Source organism: Heloderma suspectum, chromosome 3 (assembly GCF_057233095.1).
Source record: "Heloderma suspectum isolate Gila_16-S chromosome 3, 16-S_ref, whole genome shotgun sequence".
In the NCBI taxonomy this organism is placed as follows: Eukaryota; Metazoa; Chordata; class Lepidosauria; order Squamata; family Helodermatidae; genus Heloderma; species Heloderma suspectum.
The window spans coordinates 236,409,808-236,427,579 of record NC_139460.1 but is presented as its reverse complement, the minus strand read 5'-3'; the positions used below and the strand labels follow the sequence as shown (position 1 = coordinate 236,427,579).

Here is a 17,772-nt window from a genome sequence, read left to right as displayed (position 1 = left end):
CCCCTCACTGCCAAGCAGCCAAAATGATTGAAATACCTTCCTTATGAGGAAAAATTAGGGTTCAGAGTTTTTACATTTTGGAAAAAAAAAGTGACTGAGGTAGTGGTGGAGGAAATATGGTAGAGATTTATAAAATTATGCATGGTACAGATAAAGTGGATAGTTACTCCCCTGCCCCAGGCTATCTTCATGACAATGGAATAAGAAGTGTGTTGGAGTATTATCTGGATTTTCATGGAATTAGCTTTGGTCTGTCAGGGACACATGAAGCAAGAAAACTCGAGTGTACCGTACCTGTAAAATCTGGTTTTTATGAGCCACACAGCACTTCAAAAGAACATACTTCTGGGTTGGGGGAGGGGTAGTACAGAACATCATCAGCCTGGCAGGGGCTGCTCAACCAATGATACAGGCTTGTTTCCCACCCCTGTCCAGGTGGCCCCCTTTTGCATGAAGGAGCCAAAATCCCTGATTCTCCAGTACAGCATCTGAAGGCTCCAATGAGAGTAGCCCGCACCTCAATTTCTCCCCATTCCAGCAAACTGTTGCAGAGTTATTTCTTCCACCCACCCCCTTTCTCCTTTTCTGGGCACTTTCTCCCTGCTTGCAGTGACAGGCTCCCGAGGCCTTGCCAGATCAGGGAAGTGACTGTACATAACATCAAAGGAGTAACTTTACACAATATTGGAGACACAATTTAGCACAACAATGGAGAAGTGAAGTAATGCAAACATCAGAGAAGTGCATCATCACAGAGGCTAGTTACTGGTGAAATGGGAGTGCAGCATGATTCTGAAGGCTGGAAAGACTCAGTGAGGTCATGGCCAGGCAAAAGACACTTCCCTGGGCAAGGCTATCATGCCAAAGTAAATGGGGAGGATGGGACACATAGCACCAGAAGTGAGGAGAACCCAAATTAAAGAAATAAAACAGAGTAAAAATAGTCACAGAAAATCTGGCTTTTCCACCAGAAATCTCTGTGGTGGCTGCCAATTGGCCATGATGTCATCTGCCACAAACAATTTTGAAATGCTCCCAACTTGCACCAAATTCCCAGTGAGGGCAGCCCCCCCCCAACTCATAAAACTAGAACTCAGGGCTATCCAGTGAAACTGAATGACAGGAGATTCAGGACTGACAAAAGGAAGTACTTCATGCAGCATGTGAAGATGGTTAGACCAAGGGTGGGGAATTTGTGCCCCTCTGGATATTCTTGGATTACAACTCTCATCTTCTCTGACCATTGGCCATACTGGCTGGGCCTGATGGGAGCTGGAATCCAACAACATCTGGAGGGCCACAAGTGACTCACCTCTGGTTTAGACAAATTCATGGTGGATATGCATACCAGTGGCTATTCTTAGGATAGCTATATGGACTCTCCGTGTTTAGGGAAGTATGCCACTAAATACCAGCAACTGGAGAGCACAAGAGAAGGCTATTGCTGTCAAGGCCTGCATGTGGGATTCCTGGGAAAATCTGGTTGGCCACTGGTGGGAAGAAGGATGGGACCTTTGATCTGTTCCAGCAAGGCTCTTCTCATGCTCTTTCAATAATGGACAGGAAAGAGATAGAGCAAATTAAAATAGCATAGATAGATAGATAGATAGATAGAGAGAGGATATGTTCAAGAGCAGAATTATTCTTGCAATAGAATTACAAAGTTCATGTCTCAAATCAGCCTTCCCCAACTTGGTGTCCTCCACATGTTTTAGACTACAATTCCCAACATCCACATTGACAATTCTGGCTGGGTCTGATGGAAGTTGTACTCCAAAACATTTGGAGTGCACTAGGTTGGGAAAAGCTTTCTCAAATCGATGTTCAGATTACAAACTGTTGGTTATGTCAGGGGTGCCTCTGAGCATAGGCAGTGGGAGAGTAGCTCAGATTCCAAAGAGGAACTGCAAAATGTGCGGGAGGAACTTTCCTAGACTCTTCCAGACAGGGAGAGACTGACTCCTCAGGTTTCAATAGTCCAGCTGGATGGAGAGAGCCTCTCTTCACACACACCTGTGATAGTGAACAGGGAGAGGTGGGGCTTGGACAGCTTGAATTCTTAGATGCCAGGTGCAGACGCAGGGCCAAGAGAGAGATGGCAGGGGCAGAGTTTAGGCGATCTGCCCGATTGGCATGGCGGGAACAGCTACGCATAGATACCTCACAAGACAGAGGGAGATCCCCCCCCCTTAAGTTAGGAAAGCGTTCCCCCCTTTTCTCAAATGGTAGGCGATTTTCAACCTTCCTGGTTTCCCTTTGAACTCCCTGAAGGCATTTCCTTTGTAGATTGTGAGTTACTGACAATTAGCATCAGTATGACCCACTGAAGTAAAAGGATTAAAAAGTAATGGATAGAAGGCTCCTGTCTGTGTTTTCATTTGGCTTGTGAAGTTCAGCAGGGACAAAAGGGATACCTGACATAATATTATTCAGACATTCAAAAGATACCATATATCACTAAAGTCAGAATTGTCCCTCTAGTCTGGGTATATATGACAAGCTCAACCATATATTATTTTTATTGTGATACACTCTTCTGTTGGTTATCAGAAGTGTCTATAAGGCATATAATTTTATTCACTTTCATGCCTAAAATCATAGTATGGGAAAGATTTATCTCACTGTCTACTCATGAGTCAGTATGCTTTGAATTTAAGACCAACATTCCTATAACTGACTCATAAGGACAAGTAGGTATAGAGCCTTCCCACATCTGTCAAAGCAAGGGAGTGGTTTGTAAAAGCTGTGTGTGTGTGAGTGAGATAGAGAGAGAGACAGAGAGGGAGGGAGGGAGGGAGGGAGGGAGAGACAGCATTACTACTCTGAACAAAGACTTTAATTTGGGATGGGCCCTGTGTCTATGGGCTCTTTGATATCTATGTTCCTTCTACTTCTGGAATAGTTTGTTTTAACACTGTCTGTCAGGTACAAATTCAGACACACATGTTATTATCTCTCAAGGGTTCTTTGAAGGTAATAATATTTGTACAGCGCTTCAAAAATGTAAGGTGCCAATGATAGTACATAGAAATAATTTATTTTTTTCACCTTGTGTCTACACTCCTCTGGGTTGCCATTACCTGAGTTGTAATGAGCAAATGACCTTTGAGAAGGACATTACATTTTGAACATGCACCCTTGAGCTACTCTGCTTTCATGTTTTATTAATGTAACACATATAACTCTCCCCTGCCCCTGACGTGTGTGTGTGTGTATATATGCAGTGTAGAATGTGTTTAGTATTTACATGGTGCAGAAGTTAAAGTGGGTGCCTTAACTTACAATTTCCATGTTTTTGGATGCATGAGTGAATGCATAAATGCCTTAAAACCTTTTAATTTGAAGGAGGTTTGATCCTATTTAGAAGCAGACGGAACAGTAGGGTGCTACTTATTCTTGATCACTATATCCCACTATTTCACCCATTCTGCATTAATTAGACCTTCATACCATGCTCACTAGGTCCATTTCTGGCTGTGTTCCTGTCCCATACATTCAGAAGTCCCATTGAGAACTGTGGTTACGGGTAGTAGTCGAAGGTATTAAGACCTGGGCAAGGACTCTGGCTTCATAGCTCCTGCTGTGCAGCCTTAAATTATCAATTGGAGTGTTCTCTGCACTAGAAGTGGGTTTGGGAGCATATCCTAGATGAGAAGAAAGGGTTCTACCCAGCAGCAAGACAAGGGGGTTGATCCAGAGTTCCTGTGAGCAGCATTCCACTCATGGAACACTTTTGATCTCTGTACCCCTGAAGCGCTCGTCCAGAGGGTTGGGGGACTCTCTGGAACAACACTGGGCGCTGCAGAGAGAAGGAAAAATCAGTGAAAATTGCTTTTCCTCTTCCTCCAGTGAAAGTCTCCACTCACTGGATCTTCTAAAAACAGAAGCCCTTCCATTTGCTGAAGGGCAACTCTGGATCCAGCCCTATGATTCTGCAGACCGACTGTATGATTTGATTCTCTCCTTCCTGCCCATGCATCAAATCCATCTTAAGAATAAACAGAAATTATTTCACACAGGAGAGATGCCACAAGAGACAAAAATGGTGCGTTTTGTATTGTTCTGCTTATTAAAATAAAGTAACTTGATTGTTCCATAATATCTCTCATGTGTTTATTACCAAGATTTTTCATCCAGATCGACAGCTCTGTTTCAACTCATCCCATTACAAATGTATTCCTAGTCATATGCCCAAGAGTTTCAAATAATGATGGTGGCAAGTAGTGGAGGTGGATTTAATTTTTTTTTAATGATGTTATGTAGTGCTAGAGGGATGAGCCTCGATTTTATGTAATACATTCATAAATGGTTGTAATGCCAAACAAATGAGGCAGAGATACACAATGCAGATACTATTGATGGGCTTGCTTTTCAGTTCTTTTTTGAAGTTTGTATGACTACAATACATTAATTTAATCTTGTTTTAGTTGTTACTCAGTAGTGAAACAGAATTATACAGTCGACACAACTTGTAGAAATGCACTGTGTAAATCTAATAATATATTTCACAGTTTGAAGGGGAAAAATAGTCCTTTCTTCCCAAGGTTACCTAATCTTTCTTGACTGCTGGAGTTTAAGAAACCATTTATTTTTTCAGCTTCAAAGTAATGTTAAACTGCAGATTCTCCCCACCCCTCAAGACTCTTTATTCAGTTCCCATGGATGGCACAAAGTTCTGAGTGAATATTTGCATCAGAATATATGACTTGCTACCATAATTAAGCACGCAATGTTATGGCCATTAGAAAATGGCTAGACAGCCATAGGATTTTTCAGTTTTCGGGAACTGACCTCGGAGCCAGTGCTGATATTATATTATTATAAAATGGGTGAAGCTTCAGAAATGTGAAGAGCAAGTGGTATGCAAGGAATGATAATAAAAATACAGGATTGGGGAAATTAGCACAATACGCCTCAAGTTGTCATATGACAATAATTTCTACAGTTGATTTAACTTGGAAATTACACAGAGCTACATCTAGGTGTAAAGACCTATAGGTTTATGATTGTTCTGAGGATCTTCTGAGCATCAGGAAAACAAGGCTATCACTGCCAGGTAAATGTTCAGCTAACGGTAGATTGTGCTTAAAATTCAGATTCCTAGAAGTCACAATAGAAAAGCTTTCTATTGTACCTTTCACCCTGGCAATTAAGCATTTTGTTGATTTACAGTATTTTTCAAAAATAAAGGAAGACAAGGAAACACTTCAACATTTTCATTTTCATCTACAAGTTGTCTTTTTAGGAATGAAGTAATTTAAATATGGTAGATGATGAACCATGAAGATGGAAGATGAAAGACGTCTGATCTTCCAACCCCAACGCAAAAATGCCTACAAATATAGTGATTCAGTACATCACAATAACTCTGAATTCAGAGACTTAGGGCACAATCCTATCTAGATAGGAAGCCGCCTCTGAACTCGGAGGAGACTGCCTATCCAAAGCAGGGCAGGAGAAGCACGGAGATCATTCCCTTCACGCTTCTCCTGCCATGCTTTTTCTGCTAGATAGCCGATTGCGGCTGTCTAGCCGCAGGAGCAGGGAATGGGGAAGGAGGCTGCTGTACGACACATTGCATGTATCGTACAGGCAGCTACTCTCCCCGCCCCAGAACACCCCCAGCCACGCCCCTTTCTGGACACTCTGCACTCCTCTTTCGAGCACGGAAGATGGGGCTGTTCCGCGCTGCCTACAAGGCAGTGCGAAAGTGCGGGAGGTCGGTTTTCTGGGAACCAACCTCAGAGTGTGGGCTCCGAGGTCAGTTCCCGGAAAACAGCATATCCTATAGCCGTCTAGCTGCTGTCTAGCGGCCATAGGATTGCTCCTTCTGGTTCATTTGCGACAGGAGCGGGAATTTGTGGTCTCAGTATGCTCTTTCGCAGATACAACTGTGTAAAGTATGGGAGAGAGTTGCATAATGTGAATTGGGAAACCAAGAAAAATAAATAGTAGGAAAAGTATAATAGAAAACCTGCATTTGGCATGAATTGCATTATCAGACTCCATTACATCCATTGTCATGTGGTGAATACCTGATTGTTAAGGAACTGAACCCAAAAATATATGCTGTGAAAACTGAGATGCAAGGAAGATTCCAGCCTGACTTCACCAGAGAAAGCAGTTAACCCTACAAATAAATAGGTTTGAAAACTTTAATGTGATAAAATTGAAACTTGCTTAGCTCTTTGATCAGGACCTTGTCTCAGCGATCCTTGCACTGGTAATGGCCAGGCTTGACAGGCTAGCAGCTTCTGCTCATGGCACAAAACAGGGAGAAGAACAAGAGGTGCAGGCTATAAGGGCTGTTAACCCCTGCAGTTGTGGTGCAGCCCAGCGGGGCCAAACTGTTAACACTTGTACTGCTGGTCACTGGCTTTCTCTCTCTATCCCAATTTCCTCTCTGTTAGCCTGCACTCAGGCTAACCCATTCACTGCTACAGGACTATAGGCAGCTTGATCTTCAGGCCCAGAGAAGGCTACAGAAGCAGACACCCAGAGATGCTTAATCAACATGAAATGAGGGGCCAACTCTGACTTGGCATGCATATTATCTCATAGGTCTGAGCACTCAGGCTGTTGACAGATAGATCCCAGAGCCCTGTGGTTCAACAGTCACGTGTGCATCCCAATGCTCCTGCACTTCGTCACTTGCCACACATGCGCTGGTCCCTTTGCCCAAGGTGTGTTGTGGTTTGAAAGGGGGCTGGCGTTATGGTTCGAAAAATGATTTCAAAGGTTTTGTGTGTTCCATTCAACCATAACTCACAAATCACTGTAGGTTTTGCCGCTGATACTATTCTGTGGTTTGAAAACTTCAGCTAGAGCAAAGTGCAGCTGCCCAAGTGTTGGAGCAGTTTGCACATAATGACAGCCCATGGGTTAAATGAAGCATGGGCTGCCAGGGACAAGCAAAAGAGAGCAGAAGTGCTGCCTGCAGCACACCCACCACTCCCACTTTTACTTAACAACCTAAAACTGGCTCTTTTATAGGTTGTTGAGCACGGAATCACAACGGATTAACCATTGGTTTGGGTTTATTTTATTTATTTTATTTATTTCATTTCTATACCGCCCAATAGCCGAAGCTCTCTGGGCGGTTCACAAAAACTAAAACCAAACAACACACAATAAAACAATTTAAAATATACAGAACATTAAAACCACAATATAACAATACAACCACAACAAAACCTAGCAGCAGTACAGGAGTTTAAAATACAGATTTAAAACAGCAAAGATAAAAATTTAGAAAGCTAAAATGCCTGGGAAAATAAAAAGGTCTTCACCTGGCGCCGAAAGGAGTACAATGTAGGCGCCAGGCGAACCTCACTAGGGAGCTCATTCCAGAGCCGGGGTGCCACAACAGAAAAAGCCCTCCTCCTAGTAGCCACCCGCCTCACTTCCTTTGGCAGGGGCTCACGGAGAAGGGCCGCTGATGATGATCTTAAGGTCTGGGCAGGCACATATGGGAGGAGGCGGTCCTTCAGGTAACCTGGCCCCAAGCCGTTAAGGGCTTTGAATGTTAACACCAGCACTTTGAATCGGGCCTGGAAATGGACTGGCAGCCAGTGCAGCTGGAAGAGTACTGGCGTAATATGAGCTCGCAGGCCAGTCCCTGTTAACAATCTTGCTGCCCTATTTTGGACCAGCTGAAGTTTCTGGACCGTTTTCAAAGGCAGCCCCACGTATAACGCATTGCAGTAATCCAGACGAGAAGTTATCAGAGCATGGATAACTGTAGCTAGGCTATCTCTGTCCAGATAAGGGCGTAGTTGGTATACCAGCCTAAGCTGATAAAAAGTGCTCTGTGCCACTGAGTTCACCTGTACCTCAAGTGACAGTTCTGGATCCAAGAGCACCACCAAACTACGAACCTGATCCTTTAGGGGGAGTGCAACCCCCTCCAGAACAGGTTGAATATCACCTAGCCGGGCAGACGAACCACCCACTAACAGTACCTCCGTCTTGTCTGGATTGAGTTTCAGTTTATTAGCCCTCATCCAGTCCATTACCGTGCCCAGGCACTGGTTCAGAAACAGCCACTGCCTCACCTGGTTTTGATGAGAAAGAGAGGTAGAGCTGGGTGTCATCCGCATATTGATGGCACCTCAGCCCACACCTCCGGATAACCTCCCCCAGCGGTTTCATGTAGATGTTAAACAGCATGGGGGATAGAATAGAGTCCTGTGGAACCCCATGGCACAATTGCCATGGCACAGAGCAATAATCCCCCAGCACCACCTTCTGGAATCGGCCATCCAAGTAGGAGCGGAACCACTGTAGTGCAGTGCCTCCAACTCCCAACCCAGACAACCTATCCAGAAGGATACCATGGTTGATGGTATCGAAAGCCGCTGAGAGGTCCAGGAGAATCAACAGGGTCGCACTCCCCCTGTCCCTCTCCTGGCAGAGGTCATCCCACAGGGCGACCAAGGCAGTTTCCGTTCCAAAACCAGGCCTGAAGCCCGATTGAAATGGATCTAGATAATCCGTTTCATTCAAGAGTGCCTGGAGCTGTCCTACAACCACCCGCTCAAGCACCTTGCCCAGGAAGGGGATGTTGGCCACTGGCCTATAATTGTTAACATCCTCTGGGTCCAGGTTAGGCTTTTTCAGGAGTGGTCTAATTACTGCCTCTTTTAAAGCAGCAGGCACCACTCCCTCTCTCAAGGAGGAATTTACAACCTCCTGGACCCAGCCGGACAACCCCTCCTTGTTTGATTTAATAAGCCATGAAGGGCAAGGGTCAAGCACACAAGTGGTCGATCGGACTTGGCCAAGCACCTTGTCCGCATCCTCAGGCCTCAGTAACTGAAACTCATCCAATAAAACTGGACCAGACGGTGCTCTGAACGCCTCTACCAATGGAACTGCATTAATGGTGGTGTCCAATTCATGACGAATCTGAGCGACTTTATCCTCAAAGTGCCGCGCAAACTCGTCACAGCGTGCTACCGAGGGTTCCACCGTCTCTCTCCCTGGCCCAGAATGTAACAGGCCGTGAACCACTCGGAAAAGCTCCGCTGGACGACACTGAGAAGATGCAATGCTGGTGGAAAAGAACTGCCTCTTTGCCACCCTCACCGCCACAGAGTAGGCTCGATAGTGGGCTCTTACCTGTGTTCGGTCAGACTCAGCACAAGTTTTCCTCCACCTGCGTTCTAGCCGTCTCCCCTCTTGCTTCATTGCCCTCAGCTCAGGTGTATACCAAGGAGCTGGCCGGGCTCTGCTCAGAGGGAGAGGGCGCTTGGGTGCGATCGTGTCAACCGCCCGAGTCATCTCTGCATTCCACAGAGCGACCTGGGCTTCGACAGGAGCACCAGCCATACCAGCAGGAAAATCCCCCAGAGCCCTCTGGAATCCGTCGGAATCCATTAATCTCCGGGGGCGGACCATTTTAATAGGTCCCCCACCCTTGCAGAGGGGAAAGGCCGCCAGAAGTCTAAACCTCAGCAGGAAGTGATCTGACCATGACAAAGGGACAGATGTTAATTCCTCTACTTTCAGATCACCATCCTCCTGCCCAGTTGAGAAAACCAGATCAAGCGTGTGTCCTTTTATATGCGTTGGGCCGATGACATGTTGGGACAGCCCCATGGTTGTCATGGCGGCCATGAAGTCCTGAGCCGCCCCGGATACAGCGGCCTCGGCATGGAAGTTGAGATCCCCCAGGACCATCATCCTGGGGGTCCTCAACACCAAGTCCGAGACCACCTCCGTCAGCTCAGGCAGGGAGTCCGATGGGCAGCGGGGTGGGCGGTACACCAACAGAATCCCTAATCTGTCCCGGGTACCCAACACAAGGTACAGACACTCAAGATCTGCACTCGAATGAGCAGGAAGCCTGGAGAGGAAGATTGAATTCCTATAGACCACAGCAACCCCCCCCCCCGACCCTCAAGTCGGTGTTGGTGCTGCACTGAGTACCCAGGAGGGCACAGCTGGGAGAGAGTGACCCCTCCCAGTTCCCCCACCCAGGTCTCAGTAATACATGCCAGGTCAGCCCCCTCATCCACAATCAAATCATGGATGAGGGAGGTCTTATTTTGGGCCGACCTGGCATTCAGCAGCAGCACCACCAGACCTGAGGGCAGACTGGTAAGGCTGCCAGGAACCATCAGGTTGGGGGAAGAACCAGAAGAGGGGACAGCTGTAAGGTGTCTAGCCCCTCTTCTCCTCAGCTGGCCTGTTAATCCCCCAACACCATACCTGTTCGCATGTCACGCTCAACAACCTATGAATGAGCTGCTGTTAGTTGTTGAGTAAACGCAGAAATGGTGGGTACGTGGGAGGCAGCACGCTCTCTCTTGCTTGCGCATGACAACCCATGGGTTGTTTAAATAATGGGTTGTTGTTACATGTGAATCAAGTCCTAGTGGGTGCAAGATGGTTGGATCATGTGACACCTATACTCCAACAGCTGCGTTGGTTGCCTGTATGTTTCTGTGCCTAACTTAAAGGGTTGGTTTTAATTTTTAAAGCTTTAAACAGTTTGGGGCCAAGCTACTTGAAAAACTCTTCACCCATACCAGCCTCACAGCACTTTGAGGTCCTCTGCTGAAGACCTACTTACATCCCTGCCCCTGTGAACAACTAAGCTAGTGGACACGGAAGAAGCCTTTTTTGGCAGCTGAGGTTTATCAGGCCCCACCTTTGCAATCCTTTAGAAGATTTCCTAAAGATCTATTTATGAATGGATTTTTCTTAGATTGTTATTAGCTTTTAATATTTGTATTAGGGCAGTTACATTAGCCTTATCATTGGTTCCTATTCATTGTTAATTTGTTTGCTTTCTAATTTTGGGTTACTGACATTTCAATCAGTTACGATAAGCGGCATTGGGAGGGTTTGTACCCTTAAGGGTGGCTTATAAGCATTTTTAAACAAGCAAACAAACAAGTAAAATGTATTACCGTGACAGCCCCAATTTTATTGTTTTAATTTTAATTTTGCATTTTGTTTTAAGTGAAGGAAAAGGTAAGATTGACAAGTGAGCGCACTTTTCCCTCTGCTTCTCCTGCCACAGTCATGGAAGAAGCTGAACCAAATTTTCCCTCACATTCCTGTCTCATATAGAATCTGCCAGAAATGGGGCTGTAACAAACCAATGACAATACCAAGGACAAGAGGAACTGTCTCCAAAAGCGCTATAAAATAATGTTATTTCCTAGAAAATGTTTCTAGCTGTGAAGCTCTTCCTCAAGGGTATTTTCTTCCTTACTTCAGCTTTTGCAAGAAGGAGTAAGTAAGGCTTTCCTCCACATACTTGCTCTGTCTCTACCATGTTATAGGTTGTGTTTTAATGTGGATTCTGGGTCTAAAAATGTTGAATACTACTAGATAGCCACATTTGGAAGAGCAGAAACTGTTGGAAACATAACAGCTTTAAAAAATCCATAGTTTCCAGAAATGCCTCATTCTAAACTGAAGGTGAACATAGTATAACTTTGATCAAATTTAGAAAACCAGGGAGTTCTTTCATTTTTTAACAAAATTATTCTACAAAAGACAGATGTAGTGCTTCTGGCTGGGCAGCTAAATTATGCTCAGCATGTTTATACTGTTAAATAATTTCTCCCTAGCTAAAAACTGAGGCTACAACCCCATCCATGAGAGTAAGTTCAATTGAAGCCTGTGGGATTTTCTTCCTGAGTAAATATGCATAGGATCAGGCTGTGTTGCAATATCAGTCAGACCCCACCCATCCTACAACGTCCGCTTTTCCGAAGTATTTTAAAGAGACAATACAAAAGGTACAATTTGTACTGGATTCATTTCTGCTGGCAGTGGGCCAGTTCCATCTTCAATGAGGCCCTCAGCAATATGCCGCTGTCCCCTCCCACTTCACTGGCTGAATGGGCACAACTGTCCAAGCCATGCTGACTAGAAGGAAAGAATAAATGAGCAGAACCTGTTCCTGCTGCTCCTTGCAGCCAGCTCTGCCACTCATATGCTGAGGGAGGCAACCAAACAGCGGAGATGCTGCAAGCAGCAGCTGCCAACATCACGTCTCTGGGTGGTGTGGCAATGGGCCCTGGGCCACTCATCCCTTTTGGGCCACCTAAAAGAAGATGGCAAGCAAGTGGAGGCAACCGGCCTTGCTACCTTAACTTTCCTGCTTGCCCACTTAAAGAGCAGCCACCTCTGTTTGCCTTGCCATGTTCCTCTGGGTGGCAGTGCTGGGCTCCCCACTCCACCTGCTCACGCTCTACCTAACAGACGACGCTACAGCAGTGGGAGCTGCAAGGAGCAATTGCCACTGCTTCTGTTCTCTCTGGGTGGCATGGCAGTTGGCATTGGGCCCACATCACACCTTCAAGATGAAGTGGGTGAGTGAGTGGAGGTACACCTAACAGCCTCTGCTACTGCTTGTTCAGTGGGAAAGGTGCCCTCTCATGCTAGAAGCTGTTGCTCCTCAGCCCCAAGTCAAACGCCCCAGGCAGGCATCAACAAATATGCTCGCCAAGTATGGGACTGCCTTCTGGCAAGCATGATGAGGCAGCCTTCCTCCCAACTCTGAAGCTGCAGAGGTGTGTGGGATTCTCTGAGCAGTTGCACAGATCCCCATCACCTCCCCAGCTCCGAAGTCGGGAGGAGGGCTGGGGATCGTTTGGCAGCTGCATGGCCACGGCACCCAAGAGCCTCAACAAAGCAGGGCCTAACCAGGAACGTTTCCCCCTCAGAGCAGGAAAGCCAGGCAGGGGGAAGCATTGGATGCCAGTGCCTGAAGGTGTCCATGTGTCCCCGCCGCCAGATTTTCCTTCGAGAGGTGTGTGGGGGATAGTGCTTGATGCTGCTGCTCAAAGGCCCACAGAGGATGCATTCTCCCTCACTCTTTCCTTTGGGAAATGCTGGGAGAGGGGATGTGGGGCTTGATAGGTAGAGGGGGGCTGGTGTTTACAATTCTGGGCTTAGCCAGCGAGGCCAAACAAAAATGGTAGACCCCTGCCTGTGGGCCCTCAAGAGATGCTGGGGTTTGGACAGCTGTCTTACACTGCCAACCTCTGATGCTGGCCCTGAGTGAGGAGGTACATCTTACCTTCAGTTTCAGCCTTAAATACTTGTACTTGGAAGTTGAAAGTAAAGCTCCGATTTTGATGAATGGCCAAACTTTCTCACAAGGTGTTTAGTATTAAGGCATAAATAAAGGAGAAATTACCTGCATTGCAGGTGAAAAGCAGCAATATTGTCTAGGATTTAATTCCACTGTCAACTTAACTGATCATCTCTCCATACCCACTTGTAAATACATATGACACTAAACACGTATTGGAAAAAGGCTGTTTAATATTCCCACTTATTTTGAAGGAAAAGCAGCCCATTGGTGAGGAGAGGCCATGTAACAGTAAACAGCAGTCTCACCTCCTTCCCCCTGCCCTGCAGCAGAGGCTGGAAAAGAGTAAAGAAGCCCCCGCATCTCATCTAGGAAGCTCCTGGAATCTCTCCCCTTCCCATGCCTCTTCCTCTGAGTTTTGCCACTTCTAGGAGTACCAAGGATATGTACAAGGAAGATGAAATGGCTGCTTCTTCTGTGATCAACCCTGTATGCCGCACTGCCCAAAGAGAGAGGGTGAGTGAGTGAGAAGGCAGAGGCTACTGTTAATTCTCTCTCTCTGGGGAAGAAACACAGCCCCATTCCACACTGCTGCAGTGCCAAGAACAAGAGAGGAGGTATGACTTTCTGGCCAGCGCAGTCATTCACTGCCTCCACATAGCCACTTGGCTTTTCATTCTTTTCGCAGGAAGCACTGGGCAAGTGATGGTAGCTGCCCCCCTCTCCCATCCTCATTGCTCACCGGCCGTCTCCCTCTGGAATGCTCTCCTTGCTTGGGCATCCTATCTCCTTGGACCATACAGCAGGAGGAACTGGACTGAACCATCTTAGAGGGAGCGAACAAGCGACTGAGCAAAAGGTGGCTGCTCCTCAGACTCACTTGCCCTCTCTCACTAGTGGTGTGGAGGACTGGGCTAGCTGGGTCCAATCCCCACCGCCACACCACTCAGACACAGCGCACAGGTGAGTGAATAAGAGGATGAGGTGGCTGCACCTTCTATGATCAAACCTTTATTGTGTACTGCCCAGAAGGGGATGGCAAGTGAACAGGAAGAGACGTCTGCTTGCGTTTCCTCTCTAGGCAGCACCGTGGGCCCAATCCGCCCTGCTGTGGTGCCCATAAAGGGTACAAGGGAGAGAGAAGGCAGAACTCTGAGTAGTTTACCACAAGATGTAGCAGTGGCCACCAACTTGGATGGCTTTAAAAGGGATTGGAAAAATTAATGGAGGATAAATGGCTATGAGTCCTGGTGGCTATATGCTAGCTCCAGTATTAGAGGCAGTATGCCTACGGGCACCAATTGCTGGGGAATGCAAGTGGGAGGCTGATATTGCACTCATGTCCTACTTGTGGGTTTCCCGTGGGCAGCTGGTCGGCCACAGCATGAACAGAATGCTGGCCCAGGCGGACTCTTGGTCTGACCCAGTATGGCTCTTCTCATGTTCTTAAGCAGTCGCTTCCTTCTCTTGCTTACGCACTTCCCTGACCGCCGTGACAAAACTCAGCGGAGTCTGTGACGGGCCGGGGAGACGACGACCCGGGGGCTTCCCGCCTTGGGAGTCCCGACTCTCCGTCCTTTTCCAGCTTCCGCGGAGAGGGAAAGCGACAGCTGGCCTCTCCTCGCCCAATGGGCTGCTGCTCTTCCTCCACAAAAGCAGCGGCAGTGTTAAGCTCGCCTTTTTCAAACAGGAGTTTACCCTGGCGCGCAGCTCGGCCCTGGAGAGCGTGCCTGCTGGTCCTTAGTGGCCAGGCTATTATTAGTGAAACCGGCGCCACTGCCGCCGTAATCTTAGTCACGTTCACGTCTATAAACCAGTTCCTTGTCGAGCTTAGTGCGGTTTCCTTGCCCCTAAACGTGCCCGGGCTCTACAAAGGCTGACGAGGCTTGATGTTTCAGGGGTTGCTTTGTCAAGGCAGCCTCGGGGGGCGTGAGGGGCCCAGCCAGGAAAAATTGCATGGAAGCGGTGCCTGAGTGTACTTGAAGCCCAGCTGCTGCTGCTCGGGTTGCCTATCAGGCTGCGACTGGGAGGGCCTCCAAACCCCTGGCTCCGCCTGCACCACATGACTTCTCCTTTGATTGCAAACTTTTTCCTCCTTGTCCCGTTGCAGCTGCTACTAAGGCTGGAAAATGGCGGCTCACTAGGCTCGCCGCCGTGCGCATCCCTGCCTTCCTGACCCTGCCTTTCCCCGACGGCTGGCAGGCCCGGGCTCCCTGCGCCATGACGCGCTGGGTGCCCACCAAGCGGGAGGAGAAATACGGCGTGGGTGAGCATTTCTCTCCCTCCCTCCCTCCCTCTCCCCCTCTCTCTCTGGCTCCCCTCAGATCATCCGGCTTGTTGCGCTTTTTCCTCACCAGCGCTCGCTGCAAACTTCCTCCCAACTTTGCGACGAGTTCGCTCGGCGCCGATCCTGCGAGGCTCAGCTTCGCCTTCCAGCGCGGCGAAAAGCGGCTCCGTGCTGCCGTGGTTCTCCCTGTCCCGCTCACCGCCCCCACCCGGCCCCGGGAAACTCGCTCGCCTCGTTTCCCTCGCCTCGCGTTCATTGTCTCCGCGGGCTGCCCAGGAGAGTCCAGTGCTCTTTTTCTCGGGGAGCGTGTCTCGAGCCTGCGGCCGTGGCTGAGAGAGAACAAGCGGGAGCGCGGGAGAGCACCCCGCTCGCTTCCAGAAAGGCCCGCGCGGGTGAAGGGTGCGGTGCGGAGGGGCTGTTGGGTCGCTCCGATTCACATGGGAAGGCGCGTTTCCTCCAGAAGGAGCGGCTTGTGTTTTCCTGCCCCTTGGCTGCCTTTCCGTGCCTGGCTCTCCACCCCGCCTCCTCCTGGATAGCTGTTCTCCCTACCCGGGTCTTTTGATCCCGCCAGTAGCCAATTCCGCTTCTTTCTGCTTTTTCCCCACCCCGAGCCCTGGATCTTTGTAAAGCCGCGGGCATTAGTCTGTGCGGGAATCGGGCTCCAGTGGAGTCGAAACTTTGGACTTGAATTTCTTTCTTCCCCTGTGAAGCGGATCTAGATACGCCGCGACCTGTTGCCACAAACTTCCTGCCCCGGCACCCGCAGAATTTTTCGTGCGCCCTGAAGAGAGTGGAAATTTTGCGTCCAGGCTTTTTCCGACTCCACTGTCCAGCAGACTCTGTGGTCTACTTGCATCTTTGTACGCTATTGCTAGTTCGTTTTCTTTAAACCCAGCTGGATCCCTGGGTAGTATCCAATGTTAGCCCTGCTTAGAGTGGACCCACTGAAATTTATTGGACTTCGGTCCAATAAATTTCAATGGGTCTACTCTAAGTAGGACTAACATTGGATACTATTCCTGGTGCCCCAGCCAAATCCCTACCTGGACCTGTAGCCAGTTTTAATTTGATTCCCCCATCCCCCCCCCCCGCACTGGATTCATTGATTTGGGCTATTACTAGATTAATAACATTGTAGTTGATATATTTTTGAGATTTAGGGCGCAATCCTATGCATGTTCAGACAGAGAAAAGGCCTACAACTCCCAGCATGCCAACCATATTGGCTGGGGAATGCTGGGAGTTATAGGCCTTTTCTCTGTCTAAACATGCATAGGATTGCGCCCTTAATCAATTAAATCTTTGTAAACTTGAATAAAATAGTTGTGAAGGGAAAAACAACAATATTATTTCTCTGTTGTTAAATACCATGTTTGTCACAGCAGAAACATTCTCCTGTGTGAGGAATGCCTCATCTAAAAAGGTGCCTGCTAGCCATGGATTTGTAAGTACATAGAAAGATGGTGTATGTAGGAGGTCATCATAATAGCTCTCATAGCCATGTCCCAAAGGCAATGTGCAGTCATTCCCCAGGAGACAGGTATTGCTTGCTTTTCTGTTTTTTATACTCAGAGGAACTGACACTCTGGTTAAATATGCCTTCATAAAATACAAGACATCCAAACCAAAGGGACCACTAATAAAATCTCAAAATTCCATTTACAATTCATCTTCTGCATAGATACCATTGAACTTGGTGCTGCTTAACTTCTGAGTGCATAGCTTCAACATGTCAAACACACTGAGCTTGTAACAAAAGATCTTCAGCAAGTTGAAATGCAACCTTTAACTCCGAGATGAGAAACCTGTAACCCTCCAGATGTTGGGCTGCAACTCCCATCACCCCCAGCCAGAACTTTAATGGTTATGCATGATAGGAGTTGTAGTCCAACAGCATCTGGAAGGCCACAGGTTCCCTACTGCTGCTGTAACTTTTACTTAGAAATGCAAACTATCTTGCAAAGAAATGCTACCATTTAAACTGCTAGTGTGAAGTAGGGACTTGTTTTGTTTGATGAGCTAGGGCAGGATGAGATCAGGGCACAAGGGCTTTTGATTTTACCGCCCATGCAGGTTATCCCAGGATCTTGAAATATGGATAGGTCTAGAACATGTTGCTGTGGGGGCGGGGAAATATTTGTTGGAGCATTCACAAACCCACTATAACATGGGAAAAAAGTGTAGGAGGAAAAAATACCCTGTCCAGTGACGTTTCACAAGATTATTTTTTAAATGCAGAATTGGGTCATGATACCTTGTAACTTCGAGACAAAACAAGTATATTGTGGCATGAGCTCTTGCAGGCAGTAGCATACTTCATAAATGATATACTGGCATGAACAATATTTTGGCAGTACTGTTCTCTGTCTTAACTGCTCTGCACAAGGTGCTGTCTATTTCCTTGTTACACTTTGGTTAGAATATGGGA

General features: G+C 47.5%; 2 protein-coding genes across 5 annotated transcripts in view; one reads left to right on the top strand and one right to left on the bottom strand.

Annotated features, from left to right (window-relative positions):
- C3H10orf90 (chromosome 3 C10orf90 homolog) overlaps positions 1–15,840 on the bottom strand; it is a 357,993-nt gene extending 342,153 nt beyond the window's left edge. For both annotated transcript variants that reach the window (XR_014788775.1, XM_084841447.1), the window contains exon 1: positions 15,412–15,840. The gene's annotated coding sequence lies outside the window, so the exon portion shown is untranslated. The remainder of the gene's footprint in view (positions 1–15,411) is intronic.
- Positions 15,161–17,772, top strand: part of DOCK1 (dedicator of cytokinesis 1) — a 556,714-nt gene continuing 554,102 nt past the window's right edge. For all 3 annotated transcript variants that reach the window (XM_084841443.1, XM_084841442.1, XM_084841444.1), the window contains exon 1: positions 15,161–15,323. In XM_084841443.1, the coding sequence (XP_084697569.1) occupies positions 15,278–15,323 (46 nt within the window). In that variant the 5' untranslated portion in view covers positions 15,161–15,277. The remainder of the gene's footprint in view (positions 15,324–17,772) is intronic.